The following is a 23476-nucleotide window of genomic DNA, read 5'->3' as shown; positions in this document are numbered from 1 at the left end:
TATGACATTGCAGAAGATAAGGCAGTGTTTTCTAGTGACCGTGGCGAGGACATAGTGGATTTATCTGTGCCAATGACAAGATTAGGCAGAATTATAGTGATTCCTAATTGCTGAGGGTATTTATCAAGGAGGGGGGATGGCGGATGAGACAGACGGTTGATGAGACGATGAGGGAACATCTCTGATTTATTTTGCTGCTATCTGTCCACTAGGCACCCGTAGAATAACACCAGCTATCTCTCTGAGAGACAGTCAGTATCATTAACTGCATACTATATCAGGCAAAACAGATGATCACACACACACACACACACACACACACACACACACACACACACACACACACACACACACACACACACACACACACACACACACACACACACACACACACACACACACACACACACACACACACACACACACACACACCGTTCATTTCCACATGTGTTTGCAAAGCTGAAAGCAAAGCTGAAAGCCCCCCTGCATATTCCATTTATTTCTTTAGCTCAATAAAAAGGGGACGGGTGGAGGTTCTCTTCTTGATAACGATCATTCATCTCACCGGCACAGTGCAAAAAATACTTACTGGCTTCTGGTTTCATGCCTGACTCAATCCACCATCCATTACTGCTGAAATAAAGACATTAGTTAGGTCTCTGCATCTTTATCTGGGAGGATTGATGGTTAGATTCATCAGTACGGCTCCACCTGTTCTTAAGGAGCCAGTTTACACTGTAGCATTGCAGATGACTGCACCGTGCACTGTGCAGATGGGAGGTCATATTGTGGAAGGGTTATTAGTGCACACCACACAGAGGCCTAATTCGTCTGTGCTTTTATTTTCCTGCCCCCTAAATCAGACTTGTTGAATGTTCATAGCTTGTGACCCAGCTACAGGACAGATTATGCAGTGCCTAATTAGTTGCAATCCAACGTCTGTCCCTTATCTGTGTGAGGAGAGGCACCACTAAACCACGCTGGGTTCTGTTCAGCTGAAATCCCTGCTGTTATCGTGTGATTTGAACGGTTTTGGAGAATGATGTTTTGTGTAGTCTGAGTATTACTGTAATCTCTGTGTTTCACCGCCTCTTCTCTCTCATCTTTTGTTCTAGATGAATGTGTTGATCCCTTGGTATCTTCGCTCTATGCCAACTCCTTCTTGGCCTCTTCCAGATATAACTTTTTGTACTCGGCCAACTTTGCCAAATTGTATGGTTAGTTTTCTACTTCATTGATTAATTTGTTGTTTTATGTCTTTATGTAGACTATTTGGTGTTGTGTATGTGATTGGATGATTTATGTTGTGTATATTGCCTGTTATCTACAGTATGTGTGTATTCAGTGTGATGAGAACTGTGTGTGTGTGCATGGCCAGTGTGTGAATATTGCCTATATCTATGTGTGTGTAATGAAGTCAGTGTGAGTTCTGGTTGATGACGTGGGTGTGTTGCGTTCCTCCTCCAGGGAGCAGTGGCTGGTCCCCGTCCCCCCGGGACAGACAGCCCTGGCTGCAGATTGATCTGAAGAGGAAGTACCGCATCCAGGCCATCGCCACCCAGGGCACCTTCAATTCCTATGACTGGGTCACCAAGTACACCCTTCTCTATGGTGACCGCCCCGACTCCTGGACGCCTTACGTTATGAAAGGAGGGAACTCGGTAGGGAGGGGAGAGGGGAGGGGGGGGGTAAATGGATAATTTACTAAATTATATATTATTTGCTCTCAGCTTGAAGGTTGTCTACAGGCTGTGACTGGTAGGAAGATGATTAAATGATGACATTTGAGTGAACTATCCATTTGGGTTGGGGTCTGTCAGGTAAAACAAAAAACTGTCATTCAAATGTAATCCTTGGCAGTCTGTTCACACTGGGCACAGACTTCAAATCAATGTCTATTCCACGTTGTTTCAACGTAATGTCATTGAAATTCATTGAAATAACGTGGAAACAACGTTGATTCAACCAGCGTGTTCCCAGTGGGTTGTTTGATTCCATGTTAGATGTTCACCAAGTAACAGTTAGAGACAACATTACCACATTATCCCTCAGTGAGAGAATCTGACAACACGAATCTGTTTTCATCTGTTTATTAGTGAATGAATAACTCTTCTTCTCTCTCATATATATATATATATAAATAATCTCTCTCTCGCTCTCTCTCCCTCTGCTGTGCACAGACGATGCCTGGGAACTGGAACTACCACCAGGTGAAGAGGAATGTGTTCCACTACGCCTTCACAGCCAAACACATCCGCCTCCTGCCCCTGGGGTGGAACACAGAGAATGGAGGCAAGATTGGCGTCAGGCTGGAGGTGTTTGGCTGTGCTTACGGTGAGGACATCTTTCAGAACCAGTGTGACTCTAATTTGCTGTAGGAGTCTTCTTCGAAATCTCAAGATAGCACGCTCAACAGTCATGCAACGAACACAGTTGACAGTCAGTCACAAACAACTCAATGACACCAACGTCAAACAGTACCTATCAAACATCCATCTACACCATATCACAGGAACGCTTTTGAGCCTCTCAACCATTTGAATCTTCATAGGATCACAAATGTGCCATTCGACCTCTAACATCTAACCACTTCCCCCTTCTCTCTCGGCCAGACTCCTACGTGATGCAGATGAACGGGGACGACTCGGTGGCCTTCATGTTCCCAGGGAAGAGGTTCCGGACCCTGCAGGACCATTTTGCCGTGAACTTTAAGACCCTGGAGCAGGACGGGCTGCTGCTACACAGTGAGGGAGTCCAGGGAGACATCTTGTCCCTGGAGCTGAGGAAAGGACGCCTCGTCCTCACCATCGGCCTAGGTAGGATCCGCTGGAATGCGTGGGGTGCGGCTGGGCAGAGACTCTAAACTGGTCAGAGTGCTGTATGCCATAGATGGAGGACAGCAAAGAAGCACTCTGACCAGTTGGTCTGTGAAGGATCAAATCGAAACAAATGGAAGTCAAAGGAAATTCAATCAGTTTATTGTCATAAACACAAGATACAGGATATATTGATATGCTTAACGGAACATAAATATTCATGTTGTCGGGTGATTATAGAATCTGATAGGCTGGGATATGGTTTTAGGGGTTCAGTTTCCTAGATTAGATTGAATTATCTTTACTGGATGAAAAACAGGGCGTGAATATCCCTGTCAATCCTCCATTACTGCTGAAGCAGACATTAGGCTTCTGTGTCTGTGAGGGAGAACTCAGGTTGGTATAGCCATTACTTCAGCTCCACCTTCTCTAAAAGGAAACATTTATAGAAAAAATATATACACGCGTAACTGTCGCTTTGGATGAGAGCATCTGCTAAACGGCCTACAGTATTATAGCTGTAGCTTGAACTGTAGCGAACTAAAGCGAGCTTGATTATTGAGTGAGTTTTACCCAGCAGTACTCCCATCACCCGATCAAATTCTTACGTCATTCATTTCCGTTCTCCTGTCAAAGGAAGCAGTACGGTCAACCAGGTGGACGGTCGGACCACAATGACCGTTGGCAACATACTAGATGACCAGCACTGGCATTACGTCACCGTCAAGCGCTACGGTCGACAGGTCAACTTCACAGTGGACGCTCACACTGAGACGGCCATTAGCAAAGGAGATTTCACCTACATAGACCTGGACACTCAGGTTGGTCATAGAACTAGACATGTCTGGACATGTTTTCTGTTGTTGAACATTAGAAGATATAGGGGGCCTGGTGAGTTTGGAGTCAGGCTTGTGACAGTGGTCCATAATGACAGGAATGAAGCAGTGATTGAAGGGGTCAATGGTCATAGACAGGGATCAGCCTACTATTTACCTGGCGCCTGCTAGTCATTCAGGGTGTACTTTGATGATATACACATGATCTAAACCTACAAAATAAATGTGTGCCTTTGAGTATAATATTCCATTGATCATAAGGGTACATGTATCCAAGTCATTCCTCTGCTGGTACTCTCCTAGATGTATGTGGGCGGAGTGATTGAGCCCAATGTGCCCCACCTCCCAGCGGTTCCTAACTTCCGTGGCTGCCTGGAGAACGTCTTCATCAACGGGATCAACGTCATCAACATGGCCCAGGACCAGGAGCCTGAGATACGCATCCCTCGGCAGGTGTAGCTTCTCATCAGACTTCACCTCTGCATCACGTACTCGTTTACCTACACACACACACACACACACACACACACACACACACACACACACACACACACACACACACACACACACACACACACACACACACACACACACACACACACACACACACACACACACACACACACACACACACACGTTACCTGTGACCTACAGTGAGGTTGCTAATCTTTCTTCGTAGTTTGTTGTAAATGCAATGATTTCGTCCTCGTACCTCGTGTTGTTTTTCCCCAGAAAAAGATGCACTACGCGTGCCGTGACATTCTGTGGAAACCCATGACCTTCGCCGGGCCCAACAACTACCTGCAGGTGCCTGGGTTCTTCAGGAAGCCTCGGATGTTTGTCAAGTTTAAGTTTCGTTCCTGGGACTACACAGGCCTGCTGATGTTTACACGCTTCGCTGACGACCTGGGAGCCTTGGAGCTGGGCCTGAGTGAGGGACAGGTCAATGTCACGCTCTTTCAGCCAGGCAAGAAGAAACTACAGTTCGCAGCAGGTGAGCCAAAATGTGGAACTGAACTCACCCTGCCTCGTTAATAAATTCTTACCCTTCTACAAATTCTAAGTAATGGGCAGAACATTTGTCGAGAGGGTGGAAGAGGCAGGTTTGGCAAATGAATACTGTATTATATCGCATTCATACCGATTGCTCATTCATTACATCTAAAGCTGTTCTAATATTGTTTCTGCTTGTTCTCCTTTTCAGGTTACCGTTTGAATGACGGTTTCTGGCACACGGTAGACGTAGCAGCCAGGGACAACCTACTGTCCATCACCATAGATGAGGAGGAGGGCTCTCCGCTGAAAATCACCAACCCCTTCACTGTCCGCACAGGGGACCGCTACTTCTTTGGAGGTGAGCTGTTCACCACACCTGTTCTGGCTCTTCACTTTACTGTTCCCAACATCAACATACATTACAATAGCAACCACTGGAAGTGAGCTGTTGACCAGACCTGGGGTACGTCCCAAATGGCACCCAATTTCCTTTATAGTGCACTACTTTTGCTCTTATATACCAGAACACTGTTCATCTACATAACTTGTTTTATATCTACATAACTTGTTTTAACTTGTTTTATATTTATTTTTGTCATTTAGCAGACACTCTTCTCCAGAGCGACTTACAGGAGCAATTAGGGTTAAGTGCCTTGCTCAAGGGCACATCAGCAGATGTATCACCTAGTCAGCTTAGGGATTTGAACCAGTGACCATTCCGGAACTGGCCCAACGCTCTTAACCGCTAGCCACCATTTTGATGTTCTCACTATCAAAATGACAACCCAATAGGAACATATCTTCACACCTCCCACTGTGCTTTGGTCCTCAGGGTGTCCGAAGACTAACAACACGATCAGGAAGTGTGAGACCAAGCTGAACCACTTCCACGGCTGCATGCAGCAGATCTTTATCGACAACGAGCCGGTGGACATCGACATCATCCTGCAGCGACGCTGGGGACGCTACGCTGAACTGTTGTTGGGCACCTGTGGTATCACTGACAGGTAAGGGGCATCAGTGACAGAGCAGAGGGGGGGGGGGGGAGCATCAGAGACATATATACGGAGGAGGAGGTTGGCAGAGAGGGAGGGGCACAGACTAAGATACTATGGTGAAATGGTTTGCTTTCAACAGGCTAGACCAGGCCTGGGCAATTATTTTCCATGGAGGGCAACAGAATATATTTTTGCCATCGCGGGCCAGAATCATACATCATGTGTATGACTGTATTGACAGATATATCTACTGTAAATCACGTCCAAATATGCTACTTATTTAGCTTTTTTAACATGCACAGAAGTAAATCACATCCATGTTCTCCTTTTGGTAGCTATTTTCTTTATTAAAACAGGCAATGAACTACACGGAGGGAAAAGCACACTGTGCATTCAGCACCACGGACAGAACTCTTTAACAGTTATGCACAAAAACACAAGACTGAGAGCTCAACATTACATTTAAACTACTCAAATCAGTGTGAGGAGTGAAGTCTCCGATGGGCATTGACTAGAGCAGTGAAATCGGGTATCGTTTCTGACGTCGCTATGTGCATGATTGCTGAGAGGTGAGAGTCAGTAAGAGATGACCTGTTCCTTGACTTGTTATATTTCATCACTGAAAATGTCTGTTCACATGCATAGGTTGACCCAAACAGTACAAACATCTTCTGAGCATGACTCCTAAACTTTGGAAAGTTTTGTTCATCAAGAGATGCATAGAACCTCGTCAGTGACATTGTTTTGAATAGTTCTCCAATCACTGCATCCGACTGAAGATCGATAAGCTCAAGTTGCAGGTCAGTGGGAGCGTTATCCACATTGAAGGTGAAAGGAGAGGAAACCAACCACGTCATTTTCCAAAACGTTGAAACTCACCGTTCAAAGCACGCAGCAGCAATGTATACTTCTCCCGCTGGTCATCTGATAGGGAACAGACAGACTAGTAGTGTCGGAAGGTGGGTGAGATTGTTGGCTTCTACTTGGCGGGTCAGGAGGAGTGATCTTCCCTTGAAGGCTTTGACAAGGCTGTGTCACACCCTGATCAGGTTCACCTGTCTTTGTTATTGTCTCCACCCCCTCCAGGTGTCGCTTGTTATCCCTGGTGTATATATCCCTGTGTTTCCTGTCTCTCTGTGCCAGTTCATCTTGTATGTGGAAGTCAACTGGTGTGGGTTTCCCATGCGCCTTCTTTTTATCCTCGTTTACTGGTCCCCCTTGCCTGTTTCCTTGTACTCTGTACCTACCTGCCCTGACCTTGAGCCTGCCTGCCACACCCTACCTCCTGGACTCTGAACTGGTTTTGACCTTTTTCCTGTCCAAGACCATTCTCTTGCCTACCCCTTTTGGATGTAATAAATATCAAAGACTTAAACCATCTTCCTCCCGTGTCTACATCTCGGTCTCACCCTGTGCCCTTATAGGCTGTACATCTGATGTGAAAAAAGGCCCTTCCCTTGTAGTTTGGAATTCAGTTCATTCATGAGGGCCATGATGTCCACGGTGAAGGCAAAATCAGCCATTCATTCTTTATCTTGCAGTTGAGGGAAATCCACATATGTTATCCTTTCATTTGCAAAAACTCAGCAATTTCTGACTTCAGGTTCCACACCCTTTCAAACACCTTCCCCAAACTCAGCCATCTCACGTTTGTGTGGTAGGGGAGATCTGCATGAACCCGACTCTGTCTCTTCTAACAGTGCGACAAACTGCCTGTGGTTTAAAGATTTTACTCTTATGAAGTTTACCACTTTAGTGACTGTAATCCACAACACAGCTTATTTTCAGAACACATTTACAGAGCACCTCCCGATGAATAATGCAATAATTTTCTGATCTGGGTTCAGCTCAGCTACTTGATTTTGCAAAAGGCCAACGTCTTTTTCCCCTGTCAAGTTTGGGCACCCATCAGTGGTCACACTGGATAACTTTTCAAAACTCAGTCCCAGCTTTTCCACACACTTACAGTATTAACTTCCTCCAATAAATCTTTCCTTGTGGTTGTGCTCTTCGTTGACTGCACTGAAGCAAGCTCATCTGTAATTTCAAAGTCTGGGCTTAAGCCTGGTAAGAATATCAACAACAGCGTCGTGTCACATGCATCACTGCTCTTATCCAGGGCCAAGGGGAAATATGTGAAATCCTTTACCTTGTCTTTCAACTGTTGTTCATATTCTCTGCGATGTCCTCAACACGCCGTGTCACTGTTTGCCTTGACAGGGAAACATTTTCAAACGGCCCTTTCTTGTCGGGGCAAAGTATTGCTGCATAGTCAATTATAAACATTCTTGAATGAATTTGCCCTCAGCGAATGGCTTGCTATGTTTAGCAATTTTGCGGGACAGTACATAGCTCGCTCTCCCAATTCTGTCATTCGATGAATGCAGTCTTGTGAAAAGTCCTTGACGCTTTTGCAACTGAGAAAGCAACTCTTTCGATGCACTTGCCCTCTGCCCAGAAGACATATTCCTATATTTCTCTGCATGCTTCGTCTGGAAGTGTCGGGACAAGTTGTAGTCTTTCAAGACAGCTATGCTCTCTTTGCACACTAAGCACACAGTTTTCCCTGATACCTCAATAAGAAATCATTAGATGTCCACTCTTGCTGGAAACCCTACATTCATTGTCTACTTTCCGTTTCTTTGAAATATTTGAAATTTTTTTTTTTTTTTTTGCTCAATTTCTAGCTAGCTACTATTTGTAACTGTGACGTGTGTGTCAGCCTGTCAGTCACTGTCTGTCCTCTGGCAGTTGTTATTTATACGTGCCTTCGAAATAAATGTCCCACAAGCGGTGGGAGTTAAATCATTACACAAAGGCGAGTATTCATTGGGCTTTTAATTTGAATAACAAATACGTTTTTCAAAACTTTACTATCGCAAATTCTTTATGTTATCTGAGCATGTTTCCGCGGGCCGTATTGAATCAGGTCGTGGGCTGCATACGGCCCCCGGTCTGGCCTTTGCCCAGGCCTGCGCTCGACAGTAGTAGCACAAGGGCAAAGGTTACATACAGTATCTATGACGAATCTGATTGGATGAATTCTAAACGCTATACTCAGCCTTGTAATATCAGTGGAGTGCAGAGATAGTGTTGGAATGTCCCATCCTGATTCCTGATGGACCATTGTGACAGACAGAGTCAAGGCTCATTGCTATAGAGATGAATCATTCTGAGAAGGCCTCTCATCTCAGCCCCCATGGCAGACGTGGGACTTATAACACTCAGACACCTCCAGGAGATGACAGGGGCTATGCTCAGTTGAATGCGTCTGCCTGGACAGGGAGGATTATTTACACCAGAGTAGGATCCTTGTTATGATATCCTAGGTATATGATATAACATTTCTTTTGACGGCCGCGCCACATGCAAGCTCTCTCACTGCGAAACGTTTGCGAGATCAACATTTTAGAAAAATGTCAATGTGATGTCGCGTAACGCTAAACTTCAGTCCACAGTTTTCTACAATCAATCCTTTCTCCTCCACTTTTCCCCTCCTTTTATATGAAAAAGATTTGGGAGGAGGGCCATTTTCTCTCCAAAATCATGTGCAAAGACCATTGTGTTCAAAACGCATTGTGTACTAGTATGTATTCTTGTCACATGCTTACGTCAGTATGTCACATATTCATCTGCTTTGTGATTTATGACACCTTCTCGGTGCCTGCTCTGTTTCACGAGGGCATCAGCATGACTATGTCTGTGGCACAGTCAACCTTGGTGGTTCAGAGTCTTCCTGGTTTCCTGGTGTTTCAGAGTATTTTCACACATAGTTTTTGAGCTACAGTTCGAATCAGAGTTCGATTATTTGTTACATTGCATTTTTCCCCCATTTGGTTCGGTTGGTTTCACATTTCCAAGTATCAAACAAACAAAAATTCCTAACCAAAACCACGTGTCCATGTAAGCCATTTATTTACTGGACAAAAATGCTCACGTTAAATCCATCTATGATTGTCATCAAGCATCACTTGTGTGCCCCAATATTCATGTGATTTTTTTCTTTGGTCTTCCAACAACATGCGGAAGGAAACAGCGCAATAACCTCTCTAACTACAACGTGAATAGCCTATATTCAGTATCCTACTGTATATCCTCGTTATAGCCCCCCGTCTTCCCTAATCTGCATCGAATGCTCTCGGAAAATCCTCTGGTATTCACAGAATGTTTCAAATATCTCAGGTTATGATGCTGTGTGCTTTTCATGAAATGCTCGCAGTCAAACAACCGATAATACTGCCCGACTCTGTTTTTTTCGCTGTTTGGTCAGTACTGCGTTCTCACCTTCAAGATGTCCACTCTTGCTGGTACGAATTTAATCGGACCGAGACTAGCCTTTTTGAACAAACCACGGTGCATTGATTAGTGTGCGCCCTAGTGCGGATAGAGTATTCACACAAATCCAAACTATCTGAACTAAGGGACACCAGTACAAACTATCTGAACTAAGGGACACCAGTCCAAACTATCTGAACTAAGGGACACCAGTACAAACTATCTGAACTAAGGGACACCAGTACAAACTATCTGAACTAAGGGACACCAGTCCAAACTATCTGAACTAAGGGACACCAGTACAAACTATCTGAACTAAGGGACACCAATACAAACTATCTGAACTAAGGGACACCAGTCCAAACTATCTGAACTAAGGGACACCAGTACAAACTATCCGAACTAAGGGACACCAGTACAAACTATCCGAACTAAGGGACACCAGTCCAAACTATCCGAACTAAGGGACACCAGTCCAAACTATCCGAACTAAGGGACACCAGTACAAACTATCCGAACTAAGGGACACCAGTACAAACTATCTGAACTAAGGGACACCAGTCCAAACTATCTGAACTAAGGGACACCAGTACAAACTATCTGAACTAAGGGACACCAGTCCAAACTATCTGAACTAAGGGACACCAGTCCAAACTATCTGAACTAAGGGACACCAGTACAAACTATCTGAACTAAGGGACACCAGTCCAAACTATCTGAACTAAGGGACACCAGTACAAACTATCTGAACTAAGGGACACCAGTACAAACTATCTGAACTAAGGGACTCCAGTCCAAACTATCCGAACTAAGGGACACCAGTCCAAACTATCCGAACTAAGGGACACCAGTACAAACTATCCGAACTAAGGGACACCAGTACAAACTATCCGAACTAAGGGACACCAGTCCAAACTATCTGAACTAAGGGACACCAGTACAAACTATCCGAACTAAGGGACACCAGTACAAACTATCCGAACGAAGGAAACCAGTCCAAACTATCCGAACTAAGGGACACCAGTTCAAACTATCCGAACTAAGGGACACCAGTCCAAACTATCCGAACTAAGGGACACCAGTCCAAACTATCTGAACTAAGGGACACCAGTACAAACTATCCGAACGAAGGAAACCAGTCCAAACTATCCGAACTAAGGGACACCAGTCCAAACTATCCGAACTAAGGGACACCAGTCCAAACTATCCGAACTAAGGGACACCAGTTCAAACTATCCGAACTAAGGGACACCAGTCCAAACTATCCGAACTAAGGGACACCAGTCCAAACTATCCGAACTAAGGGACACCAGTCCAAACTATCCGAAATAAGGGACACCAGTCCAAACTATCCGAACTAAGGGACACCAGTCCAAACTATCCGAATTAAGGGACACCAGTCCAAACTATCCGAACTAAGGGACACCAGTCCAAACTATCCGAACTAAGGGACACCAGTCCAAACTATCCAAACTAAGGGACACCAGTTCAAACTATCCGAACTAAGGGACACCAGTCCAAACTATCCGAACTAAGGGACACCAGTCCAAACTATCCGAACTAAGGGACACCAGTCCAAACTATCCGAACTAAGGGACACCAGTCCAAACTATCCGAACTAAGGGACACCAGTCCAAACTATCGAATTAAGGGACACCAGTCCAAACTATCCGAATTAAGGGACACCAGTCCAAACTATCCGAACTAAGGGACACCAGTCCAAACTATCCTAACTAAGGGACACCAGTCCAAACTATCCGAACTAAGGGACACCAGTCCAAACTATCCGAACTAAGGGACACCAGTCCAAACTATCCGAACTAAGGGACACCAGTCCAAACTATCCGAACTAAGGGACACCAGTCCAAACTATCCGAACTAAGGGACACCAGTCCAAACTATCCGAACTAAGGGACACCAGTCCAAACTATCCGAAGTAAGGGACACCAGTCCAAACTATCCGAATTAAGGGACACCAGTCCAAACTATCCGAACTAAGGGACACCAGTCCAAACTATCCGAATTAAGGGACACCAGTCCAAACTATCCGAACTAAGGTACACCAGTCCAAACTATCCAAACTAAGGGACACCAGTCCAAACTATCTAAACTAAGGGACACCAGTTCAAACTATCCGAACTAAGGGACACCAGTCCAAACTATCCAAACTAAGGGACACCAGTTCAAACTATCCGAACTAAGGGACACCAGTCCAAACTATCCAAACTAAGGGATGCCAGTCCAAACTATCCGAACTAAGGGACACCAGTCCAAACTATCCGAACTAAGGGACACCAGTTCAAACTATACGAACTAAGGGACACCAGTCCAAACTATCTGAACTAAGGGACATCAGTTCAAACTATCCGAACTAAGGGACACCAGTTCAAACTATCCGAACTAAGGGACACCAGTCCAAACTATCTGAACTAAGGGACATCAGTTCAAACTATCTGAACTAAGGGACACCAGTTCAAACTATCCGAACTAAGGGACACCAGTCCAAACTATCTGAACTAAGGGACATCAGTCCAAACTATCTGAAATAAGGGACATCAGTTCAAACTATCCGAACTAAGGGACACCAGTCCAAACTATCCGAACTAAGGGACACCAGTTCAAACTATCCGAACTAAGGGACACCAGTCCAAACTATCCAAACTAAGGGACACCAGTTCAAACTATCCGAACTAAGGGACACCAGTCCAAACTATCTGAACTAAGGGACATCAGTTCAAACTATCCGAACTAAGGGACACCAGTCCAAACTATCTGAACTAAGGGACATCAGTTCAAACTATCCAAACTAAGGGACACCAGTCCAAACTATCTGAACTAAGGGACACCAGTCCAAACTATCTGAACTAAGGGACTTCAGTTCAAACTATCCAAACTAAGGGACACCAGTCCAAACTATCCAAACTAAGGGACACCAGTACAAACTATCTGAACTAAGGGACATCAGTTCAAACTATCCAAACTAAGGGACACCAGTCCAAACTATCCGAACTAAGGGACACCAGTCCAAACTATCTGAACTAAGGGACACCAGTCCAAACTATCCGAACTAAGGGACACCAGTCCAAACTATCTGAACTAAGGGACACCAGTCCAAACTATCCGAACTAAGGGACACCAGTCCAAACTATCCGAACTAAGGGACACCAGTTCAAACTATCCGAACTAAGGGACACCAGTCCAAACTATCTGAACTAAGGGACATCAGTTCAAACTATCCGAACTAAGGGACACCAGTTCAAACTATCCGAACTAAGGGACACCAGTCCAAACTATCTGAACTAAGGGACATCAGTTCAAACTATCCGAACTAAGGAACACCAGTTCAAACTATCCGAACTAAGGGACACCAGTCCAAACTATCTGAACTAAGGGACATCAGTCCAAACTATCCGAACTAAGGGACATCAGTTCAAACTATCCGAACTAAGGGACACCAGTCCAAACTATCCGAACTAAGGGACACCAGTTCAAACTATCCGAACTAAGGGACACCAGTCCAAACTATCCGAACTAAGGGACACCAGTCCAAACTATCCGAACTAAGGGACACCAGTCCAAACTATCCGAACTAAGGGACACCAGTCCAAACTATCCGAACTAAGGGACACCAGTCCAAACTATCCGAATTAAGGGACACCAGTCCAAACTATCCGAATTAAGGGACACCAGTCCAAACTATCCGAACTAAGGGACACCAGTCCAAACTATCCGAATTAAGGGACACCAGTCCAAACTATCCGAACTAAGGGACACCAGTCCAAACTATCCGAACTAAGGGACACCAGTCCAAACTATCCAAACTAAGGGACACCAGTCCAAACTATCCGAACTAAGGGACACCAGTCCAAACTATCCGAACTAAGGGACACCAGTCCAAACTATCCGAACTAAGGGACACCAGTCCAAACTATCCGAAGTAAGGGACACCAGTCCAAACTATCCGAATTAAGGGACACCAGTCCAAACTATCCGAACTAAGGGACACCAGTCCAAACTATCCGAATTAAGGGACACCAGTCCAAACTATCCGAACTAAGGTACACCAGTCCAAACTATCCAAACTAAGGGACACCAGTCCAAACTATCTAAACTAAGGGACACCAGTTCAAACTATCCGAACTAAGGGACACCAGTCCAAACTATCCAAACTAAGGGACACCAGTTCAAACTATCCGAACTAAGGGACACCAGTCCAAACTATCCAAACTAAGGGATGCCAGTCCAAACTATCCGAACTAAGGGACACCAGTCCAAACTATCCGAACTAAGGGACACCAGTTCAAACTATACGAACTAAGGGACACCAGTCCAAACTATCTGAACTAAGGGACATCAGTTCAAACTATCCGAACTAAGGGACACCAGTTCAAACTATCCGAACTAAGGGACACCAGTCCAAACTATCTGAACTAAGGGACATCAGTTCAAACTATCTGAACTAAGGGACACCAGTTCAAACTATCCGAACTAAGGGACACCAGTCCAAACTATCTGAACTAAGGGACATCAGTCCAAACTATCTGAAATAAGGGACATCAGTTCAAACTATCCGAACTAAGGGACACCAGTCCAAACTATCCGAACTAAGGGACACCAGTTCAAACTATCCGAACTAAGGGACACCAGTCCAAACTATCCAAACTAAGGGACACCAGTTCAAACTATCCGAACTAAGGGACACCAGTCCAAACTATCTGAACTAAGGGACATCAGTTCAAACTATCCGAACTAAGGGACACCAGTCCAAACTATCTGAACTAAGGGACATCAGTTCAAACTATCCAAACTAAGGGACACCAGTCCAAACTATCTGAACTAAGGGACACCAGTCCAAACTATCTGAACTAAGGGACTTCAGTTCAAACTATCCAAACTAAGGGACACCAGTCCAAACTATCCAAACTAAGGGACACCAGTACAAACTATCTGAACTAATGGACATCAGTTCAAACTATCCAAACTAAGGGACACCAGTACAAACTATCTGAACTAAGGGACACCAGTCCAAACTATCCAAACTAAGGGACACCAGTCCAAACCATCCGAACTAAGGGACACCAGTCCAAACTATCCGAACTAAGGGACACCAGTTCAAACTATCCAAACTAAGGCGGTAAACACACCAGAGTTCAATTTAGGAGTTGTGTTATTATTGGTTGCTTGACTGCGAACATTTGATGAAATGCACACAGCATCATAACTTGATACAGTATTTCTGAAACATTCTGTCAGTAGCAATGCATTTATGAGTGCATCCGATGCAGATTAGGGGAGATGGGAAACACACGGGAAACTGTGAAAAACCCAACAGCTTTTCAGTTCTTGATTACATACCAGTACGCCTGGCACCTACTACCATACCCTGTTCAAAGGCAATTAAATATTTTGTCTTTCCCATTCAACCTCTGAATGGCACACACAATCCATATATCTCAATTGTCTCAAGACGTAAAAATCCTTTGATAACCTGTCTCCTCCCCTTCATATACACTGCTTGAAGTGGATTTAACAGGTGACACCTATAAGGGATCATAGCTTTCACATGGATTCACCTGGTCAGTCTGTGTCATGGAAAGAGATGTTTTGTGTACAGAGCATTCAGAAAGTATTCAGACCCCTTGACCTTTTCCACATTTTGTTGTATTACAGACTTATTCAAAACTTTTATTAAGTAATTGTTCCTCCTCATCAATCTACACACAATACCCCATAATGCAAAAAATACATTAAAATGAAATATCACATTTCCATAAGTATTAAGACCCAACTTTGTTGAAGCACCTTTGGCAGCGATTACAGCCTTGACTCTTCTTGGGTGTGACGTTACAAGCTTGGCACACCTGTATTTGGGAATTTCTCCCATTCTTCTCTGCAGATCCTCTCACGCTCTGTCATGTTGGAATGGGAGCGTCGCTGCACATCCCCACAGCATGATGGTGCCACCACCATGCTTCACCATAGGGATGGTGCCAGGTTTCCTCCAGACGTGACATTCGGCAGTCAGGCCAAAGAGTTCAATCTTGGTTTCATCAGACCAGAGAATCTTGTTTCTAATGGTCTGACAGTCCTTTAGGTGCCTTTTCGCAAACTCCTAGCGGGCTGTCATGTGCCTTTCACTGAGGAGTGGCTTCCGTCTGGCAACTCTACCATAAAGGCCTGATTGTTGGTGTGTTGAAGAGATGGTTGTTCTTCTGGAAGGTTCTCCCATTTCCAAAGAGGAACTCTGGAGCTCTGTTAGAGTGACCATCAGATTCTTGGTCATCTCCCTGACCAAGGCCCTTCTCCCCCAATTGCTCAGTTTTGCCAGGCGGCTAGCTCTAGGAAGAGTCTTGGTGGTTCCAAGCTTCTTCCATTTAAGAATGATGGAGGCCACTGTGTTCTTGGGGACCTTCATTGCTGCAGAAATATTTTGGTACCCTTCCCCAGATCTGTACTTCAACACAATCCTGTCTCGGAGCTCTACGGACAATTCCTTCGACCTCATGGCTTGGTTTTTGCTTTGACATACACTGTCAACTGTTGTATCTTATATAGACAGGTGTGTGCCTTTCCAAATCATGTCCAATCAATTGAATTTACCACAAATGAATTTACCAATCAAGTTGTAGAAACATCTTCAGGATGATCAATGGAAACAGGATGCACCAGAGCTTAATTTTGAGTCTCATAGCAAAGGCTCTGAATACTTATGTAAAAAAATTAAAAAGAAGATTTTCGCTTTGTCATCATGCGGTATTGTGTGTCGATTATTGAGGGAAAACAATCATTTAATCCATAAGGCTGTAACGTACCAAAATGTGGAAAAAGTCGAGGGGTCTGAATACTTTCCGAATGCGCTGTACATGTCCCATTTGACTTTTACCCACACTCCTGCATGGTGTGCTCTCTAGATGTACTCCAAACCCCTGTGAACACGAGGGCAGATGCATCCAGTCCTGGGATGACTTCATATGTCTGTGTGAGAACACAGGCTACAAAGGGGAGGTGTGCCATATGTGTGAGTATTTCCTGAGAGAGCCTAATGTTGTTTGTGAGTACTAATGACAGACAGCATGTTGTCGTAACCTCACCAGTGTAACAAGCAGTTTGTTGAGGCCTAGATACTGCGGCAGTGTGAGACAGACCCATGTCATCATTAAAACCTTGCTGGTGTAAGTTAAGATACGACTTCTGCTTCTCTCTTCCCCAACAGCGGTCTACAAAGAGTCATGTGAGGCCTACAGACTTACTGGTAAATCCTGGTCAGGGAATTATACCATAGACCCAGACCTGAGCGGACCCTTGAAACCATTCGAGGTGTACTGCACGATGAAATGTGAGTAACTGGCTTTTCAAATGTATTTTCTACATTCACAAAATGTACTAGCATACAGTTATATTATACCATCTGACCAACATGACTCCGTGGTGCATATCGAACATAACGGTAGTCAGTGCTTACAGTACCTTTCAGAAATGGACTGTTATTGAACATATTGAGGAAGAGACCCTGATTTTAAACTGTGTTCAGGTTGAGGTGAATGTTGACTGTGTGTTCCATGAGGAATGACAAGGCAACAGCAGCAGCAGAGGAGACAGCAGGGACACATCTGTTAGATGTTGATCATGGAATAATGAACTCCAACAAGGACATTGGAGAACAGTTTGGGGCCAGATCAGTAATTGGTTGTGGGGACAGAGTATTCTCCATCCAATCCTATCCAATTAACCAACACCTATGACTGTAGGTTCCATGTAAATCCCTTAGATTGGTCAGGGTCTACTGCGTTAGAGCTGTCTGTGATAATATCAGATATCTGGAAACAGATTCCTCAGTAGTCAATGTGCTTTCTCTCACGTTGTCTCTCGCTAGTTTTCTCTGTCTTTCTCACTTACACAATCATACATTTTTACCCTTTAATGTCAACCCCTTCCTTGTCTGTTGACAAAGCCGACAAGGCATGGACGATAGTGATGCATGACCGTATCGACGGTATCAAGGTGACCGGTAGCACGGTGGACCGTCCTTACATAGGAGACGTCAACTACTGGAATGCCTCCTGGGACGATGTCACAGCACTGGCCAACACCTCCATGTACTGTGAACAGTGGATCGACTACTCCTGCTACAAGTCACGCATCCTCAACACGCCCAGTGAGTAGGACTGGTTAGGGCCTATGGGCAGTGGTAGCTATTGAAAGCACCTGAATCTGTACCTATTTGTATATATATCATAGAACATTTCAATGATTCAATCATAATAATCACATTCCTTTGCTCTATTGTCATGTCATTCAGATGGAAGACCTTACAGTTTCTGGATTGGTCGAAATAACGAGAGTCACGAGTACTGGGGCGGGGCTTTCCCTGAGAGTGGGAAGTGTGGCTGTGCTATCAACCAGACCTGCACTGATGCCAGGTTTCACTGTAACTGTGACGCTGACTACCGCCAATGGTGAGAGAGAAAGGATTTGAAAGACTCTCTTCTATAACTTTTAGAAAAGTGTTTCCATAGATTGATATACATTACTGTACAATTGGAACCTGTTGTGCAGGTACTCAGACAAGGGCTATCTGATGTGGAAGGACCACCTCCCAGTGAGGAAGCTGGTGGTGGGGGACACCAACAGGACGGGGTCAAAGGCCCACATCAGCCTCGGGCCCCTACGTTGCCACGGCGACAGTGAGTCGTAGTAAAACCATTCTGCGGTATATAATTTGTCAAATGATTGTTTATCGTGGTTCTGGTTTGGATCTCATGGCCTCGTTGTCCTCACAGGGAGCATCTGGAATACCATATCGTTCACCAAGCCCACCTACATCGAGTTCCCCACCTTCAGGCCAGGCAGCACCGTCGACATCTCCTTCCACTTTAAAACCTACCGCCCCCACGGAGTCTTCTTGGAGAACTCAGATGACTGGCTCCGTAACTTCATACGCATTGAGCTCAACAGTAAATTACCACAGATTACCTAGTGTGAATCATATAAAGGCATATAATATACACTATTTAAAAGAGGCTTTTCTCCAAAGTGACTTACAGTCATGTGTGTATACAATTTACATATGGGTGGCCCCAGCGGGAATCAAACCCACAACATTTGGCATGGTAAGTACCATGCTCTACCGACTGAGCCACATGGGACAAAGGCAGGAAACATAATTCCCGAATGACAATTTTCGAAATCCAGATTTTGTTTTTGCAATGGTACTTATAATAACTTGATGAATGAAAAGGTTTACAAATGATATTATAAATATTTTCCTGTATTTATTTCTATAATATATTTCATCCCTCATTCTGTTTTGTCTCTTCTTCATCCTTCTCCCAGCCACCCAGAACCTGGTCTTCATATTCATGGTGGGAGACGGCATCCTCAACGTGACGCTACGCTCGCCGGTGCCTCTAAACGACAACGAGTGGCACTTTGTCCAGGCAGAGCTCAACGTGAAGTTGGCCAGGATCAAGGTGGACTACCAGCCATGGGCTGTGAGACGCTTCCCTGGCCAGACCTTTGTCACCATGGAGTTCACCCACCCTCTCCTCGTGGGTACGTCACTTGGCTGCTGGGGCTGGGGATGGCGGGGTGGTGGTCGACAAGGATTTTGGACTTCTCCCATTGGTTGATGTAGTCCACTCCTATTAGTGTCAACAGCACCACAGCACACGGGAAACATACTTTTTTTTTGTTCTTATAACAAACACTTATTTATTCTTATTAATCCAAAATGCTCTACTTTGCAATGTGATGATTTACTGACGGTGTCCCCATATATCCAGGCGCAGCCAATCGCACGCTGTGGCCATTCCTGGGCTGTCTCCGAGGGTTACGAATGAACGGGGTAACCCTTGACTTGGAAGGCAAAGCGAATGAGGAACAGGGTATACGGCGGAACTGTACGGGCCAGTGTCTGAACGCGACCATACCGTGTCGAAACGCCGCCCAGTGTATCGAGGGCTACGCCGCCTACACCTGTGACTGCGGCAACACTGCCTTCGACGGATTCTACTGCCACAAAGGTGAGCTCCACACAGGTTGGGTTACCTCGGGTTATTCATGGAGCCCCAGAGTCACTACGACGGCCTTAAGCATACTGGGTTACAGAAACCTTGATTTGTTTTGACAGTGTTGGCGATAACCGCAAAGTTTCATAATAGAAATAGGCATTTGGCTCAACTTGATCCTGTTTGTACCCCCTTAGACATCGGGGCCTACTTTGAGATAGGATCGTGGTTGCGCTACAACATCAGGAAGAAGCCTACGACCAATGAAGAGTGGTGGGCTAACTGGCTGGACCCCCACTACCACAACTTCAGCCTGGGCTACAACGACACCAGTGATGAGATAGAGTTCAGCTTCAGTACCTTCCAGACGCCGGCTGTACTGCTCTACATCAGCTCTTTCGTCCAGGACTACATGGCTGTCATCCTGAAGAAAGATGGTAGGAACGCTCGGCAGGGAGGAGCGCTTTAACATTATGGGTTATTATGGTTAAGATTCAAGGCAGAGAGTGTTCGGTTGAACTGGCTTTTGAATGAAAATGTTACTGTCACTGATTGAAGTTGGATTACTGCATGTTCCACAGGAGGCTGCTGAGGGGAGGACGGCTCATAATAATGGCTGGAAGTTTGCAAATGGAATGGCATTCCACTGATTCCACTCCAGCCATTACCAGGAGCCTGTCCTCCCCAATTAAGGTGCCACCAACCTCCTGTGGTATGTTCTTTAGTCATCCCATTTATTTGAGTGGAAACACAAAGCAAGATATGACTTGGACAAAAATATATCACTGTACTTTACAATCTTTAAAATGAATTATTTCTTTAACTAGGCAAGTCAGTTAAGAACAAATTCTTATTTACAATGACGGCCTACCAAAAGGAAGAAGTCCTCCTGCGGGGACAGGGGCTGGGATTTTTTTTTTTATAAAACAATTGGGGGCGGGGGGACAAAACACACATCACGACAAGAGACAACACACCACTACATAAAGAGGGACATCTCATACAACAACACAACATGGCAGCAACACATGACAACACAGCATGGTAGCAACACAACATGACAACACAGCAAGGCAGCAACACATGACAACACAGCATGGTAGCAACACAACATGACAACACAGCAAGACAGCAACACATGACAACACAGCATGGTAGCAACACAACATGACAAGGCAGCAACACATGACAACACAGCATGGCAGCAACACATGACAACACAGCATGGTAGCAACACAACATGACAACACAGCAAGACAGCAACACATGACAACACAGCATGGTAGCAACACAACATGACAAGGCAGCAACACATGACAACACAGCATGGCAGCAACACATGACAACACAGCATGGTAGCAACACATGACAACACAGCATGGCAGCAACACATGACAACACAGCATAGTAGCAACACAACATGACAAGCCAGCAACACATGACAACACAGCATGGCAGCAACACATGACAACACAGCATGGTAGCAACACATGACAACACAGCAAGGCAGCAACACATGACAACACAGCATGGTAGCAACACAACATGACAAGACAGCAACACATGACAACACAGCATGGTAGCAACACAACATGACAAGGCAGCAACACATGACAACACAGCATGGCAGCAAAACATGACAACACAGCATGGTAGCAACACAACATGACAACAACATGGCAGCAACATGACAACACGGCATGGTAGCAACACAACATCACAACGACATGGTAGCAACATGACAACACGGCATGGTAGCAACACAACATCACAACAACATGGTAGCAACGCAACATGGCAGCAGCACAACATAGTAGCAGCACAAAACATGGTACAAACATTATTGGGCACATACAACAGCACAAAGGGCAGGAAGGTAGAGACAACGATGTATCACGTGAAGCAGCCACAAGCCATACTCCTCACAATAGTTAATGGAAATATAATGTTTTAATGCCTTACGTTATGAACTGTGGAGTGTACTGTTGCCCCATCCCTCCACAGGAACCTTAGACATGAGGTATAGGTTGGGGTTGATTACCCACAAGTACCAGTTGTCCTTCAGGAACCTGGCAGATGGATACCCCCACTACGTCAACATAACCAGACACAACAGGACCATCAGGACTCAGGTGCGCTGATGCTCCACCCCAATGTCTTTTATTTATGTTCTATTTATGTCACCTTTATTTAACCAGGTAGTTGAGAACAACTAAGTGTTCATCTGTTCATCTGTCGGTGTTCTGTTTTTAGCCACTTCGTGCGTCTCCGTTAGTAGATTAGTGGGGTTCCGTGTGGTGGAGGGGATCAATCCAATTGGCAAAAGAGATCTAGTTGTAGTGACCCAAGAAAAATTGTCCGATGGACCTATTCAGATAGCAGCCGATAAGACAGCTAACGATTCAGGTAACGTCGCGATGGAGGGGCCAGTTGGATAACTCCCTCGGGCAGATAACGTCGGTAGTCCAGTCGTGAAGGACCGGTGGGGCTCCGCATCGGCAGTAAAACGGGTCCGGATAGGTGATTGTAGCCCAGGAGTGGTTGATGGAACTCCATGTCTACACCCGTTAACACTGCCTACCTCCTTCACCACAGTTTAAAAGTCAATCACAAATCGTTTAGTGCCACATTGCTTGGTTTGTAAGTTGTGTATTTTCAGTCTGATCTATATGTTCATGTTGACATGTTTATGCTTGTGTGTGAATATCAATGTGCTTGTGTTGATGTGTGTAACTCCTAGGTGGACTACATGGAGCCGATAGTGGAGAAGATCACCCTAGTGGAGGACGGCAGGTTTGACTCACCCAAGAACATCTTCCTGGGGAGAGTGATGGGTAAGATTACATTTCACCCCCCCCCCCACACAGCTGAAACATTTATGCTTTCCTCTTGGGAATTGATTTGGTTTTCACTTTATTTGGATAGTCCGGATATTCCATCTGTAGGTGCTCTACAGATGGTCATACTATCAACAAACTATCTGTTGATAAACAACTGCTTGCTAAGGTTATGGTTAGAGTTAGGGTTAGAATAATGGTTAGGGTAAGAGTTAAGGTTAGGGTTAGGATAAGGGTTAGGGTTAGGGTTAGAACTATGGTTAGTTGAAATGTTACTGATAGTCTGTAGAGCATCTACAGATGGACTATCCACATAAACTGTTACCCATGGAAGTAAGGTATCAGTTGTCCCACTGTACGTTTGGGAATTAGTTGCGGTGGATGTGCACACTGTAACACCTCGGTCCCTCTCTATAACCCCCTCAGAGGTGGGTGACATTGACTATGAGATCCAGAGGCATAACAGTCCTGGTCTGGTGGGCTGTATATCTGGGGTGAGGTACAACATCTACGCCCCTCTTAAGACCCTCTTCCGGCCGAACGAGACGGAACCGCCGGTCACCGTGCAGGGCTTCGTCTCCGAGTCTAACTGTGGGGCCTTCCCTCCTGTCCATGGATATGTCCCCTGGGAGGCGGACCACTGGTTCACTTCTATAGGTGAGACGACACATCCCAGAAGCCATCAGTAGATCTACTTTACACGGGACTACA

The 23476-nt window shown here is 45.1% G+C and overlaps 1 protein-coding gene across 1 annotated transcript in view; it reads left to right on the top strand.

Annotated features, from left to right (window-relative positions):
* Positions 1 to 23476, top strand: part of LOC124016250 (contactin-associated protein 1-like) — a 34511-nt gene that overhangs the window by 5767 nt on the left and 5268 nt on the right. Inside the window, exons 2-22 of the mRNA XM_046331799.1 lie at positions 1116 to 1217; positions 1468 to 1661; positions 2181 to 2334; positions 2613 to 2816; positions 3453 to 3637; positions 3956 to 4105; positions 4385 to 4646; positions 4857 to 5006; positions 5481 to 5655; positions 16833 to 16939; positions 17135 to 17257; positions 17873 to 18076; positions 18221 to 18377; positions 18478 to 18605; positions 18702 to 18875; positions 19255 to 19473; positions 19704 to 19943; positions 20126 to 20365; positions 21933 to 22060; positions 22669 to 22762; positions 23192 to 23422. Coding sequence (XP_046187755.1) covers positions 1116 to 1217; positions 1468 to 1661; positions 2181 to 2334; positions 2613 to 2816; positions 3453 to 3637; positions 3956 to 4105; positions 4385 to 4646; positions 4857 to 5006; positions 5481 to 5655; positions 16833 to 16939; positions 17135 to 17257; positions 17873 to 18076; positions 18221 to 18377; positions 18478 to 18605; positions 18702 to 18875; positions 19255 to 19473; positions 19704 to 19943; positions 20126 to 20365; positions 21933 to 22060; positions 22669 to 22762; positions 23192 to 23422 — 3621 coding nt within the window. The remainder of the gene's footprint in view (positions 1 to 1115; positions 1218 to 1467; positions 1662 to 2180; positions 2335 to 2612; positions 2817 to 3452; positions 3638 to 3955; positions 4106 to 4384; positions 4647 to 4856; positions 5007 to 5480; positions 5656 to 16832; positions 16940 to 17134; positions 17258 to 17872; positions 18077 to 18220; positions 18378 to 18477; positions 18606 to 18701; positions 18876 to 19254; positions 19474 to 19703; positions 19944 to 20125; positions 20366 to 21932; positions 22061 to 22668; positions 22763 to 23191; positions 23423 to 23476) is intronic.

Source organism: Oncorhynchus gorbuscha, linkage group LG26 (assembly GCF_021184085.1).
Source record: "Oncorhynchus gorbuscha isolate QuinsamMale2020 ecotype Even-year linkage group LG26, OgorEven_v1.0, whole genome shotgun sequence".
NCBI lineage: Eukaryota > Metazoa > Chordata > Actinopteri > Salmoniformes > Salmonidae > Oncorhynchus > Oncorhynchus gorbuscha.
Note: the sequence above shows the minus strand (reverse complement) of the source record. Positions and strands in the feature narration are given on the sequence as shown.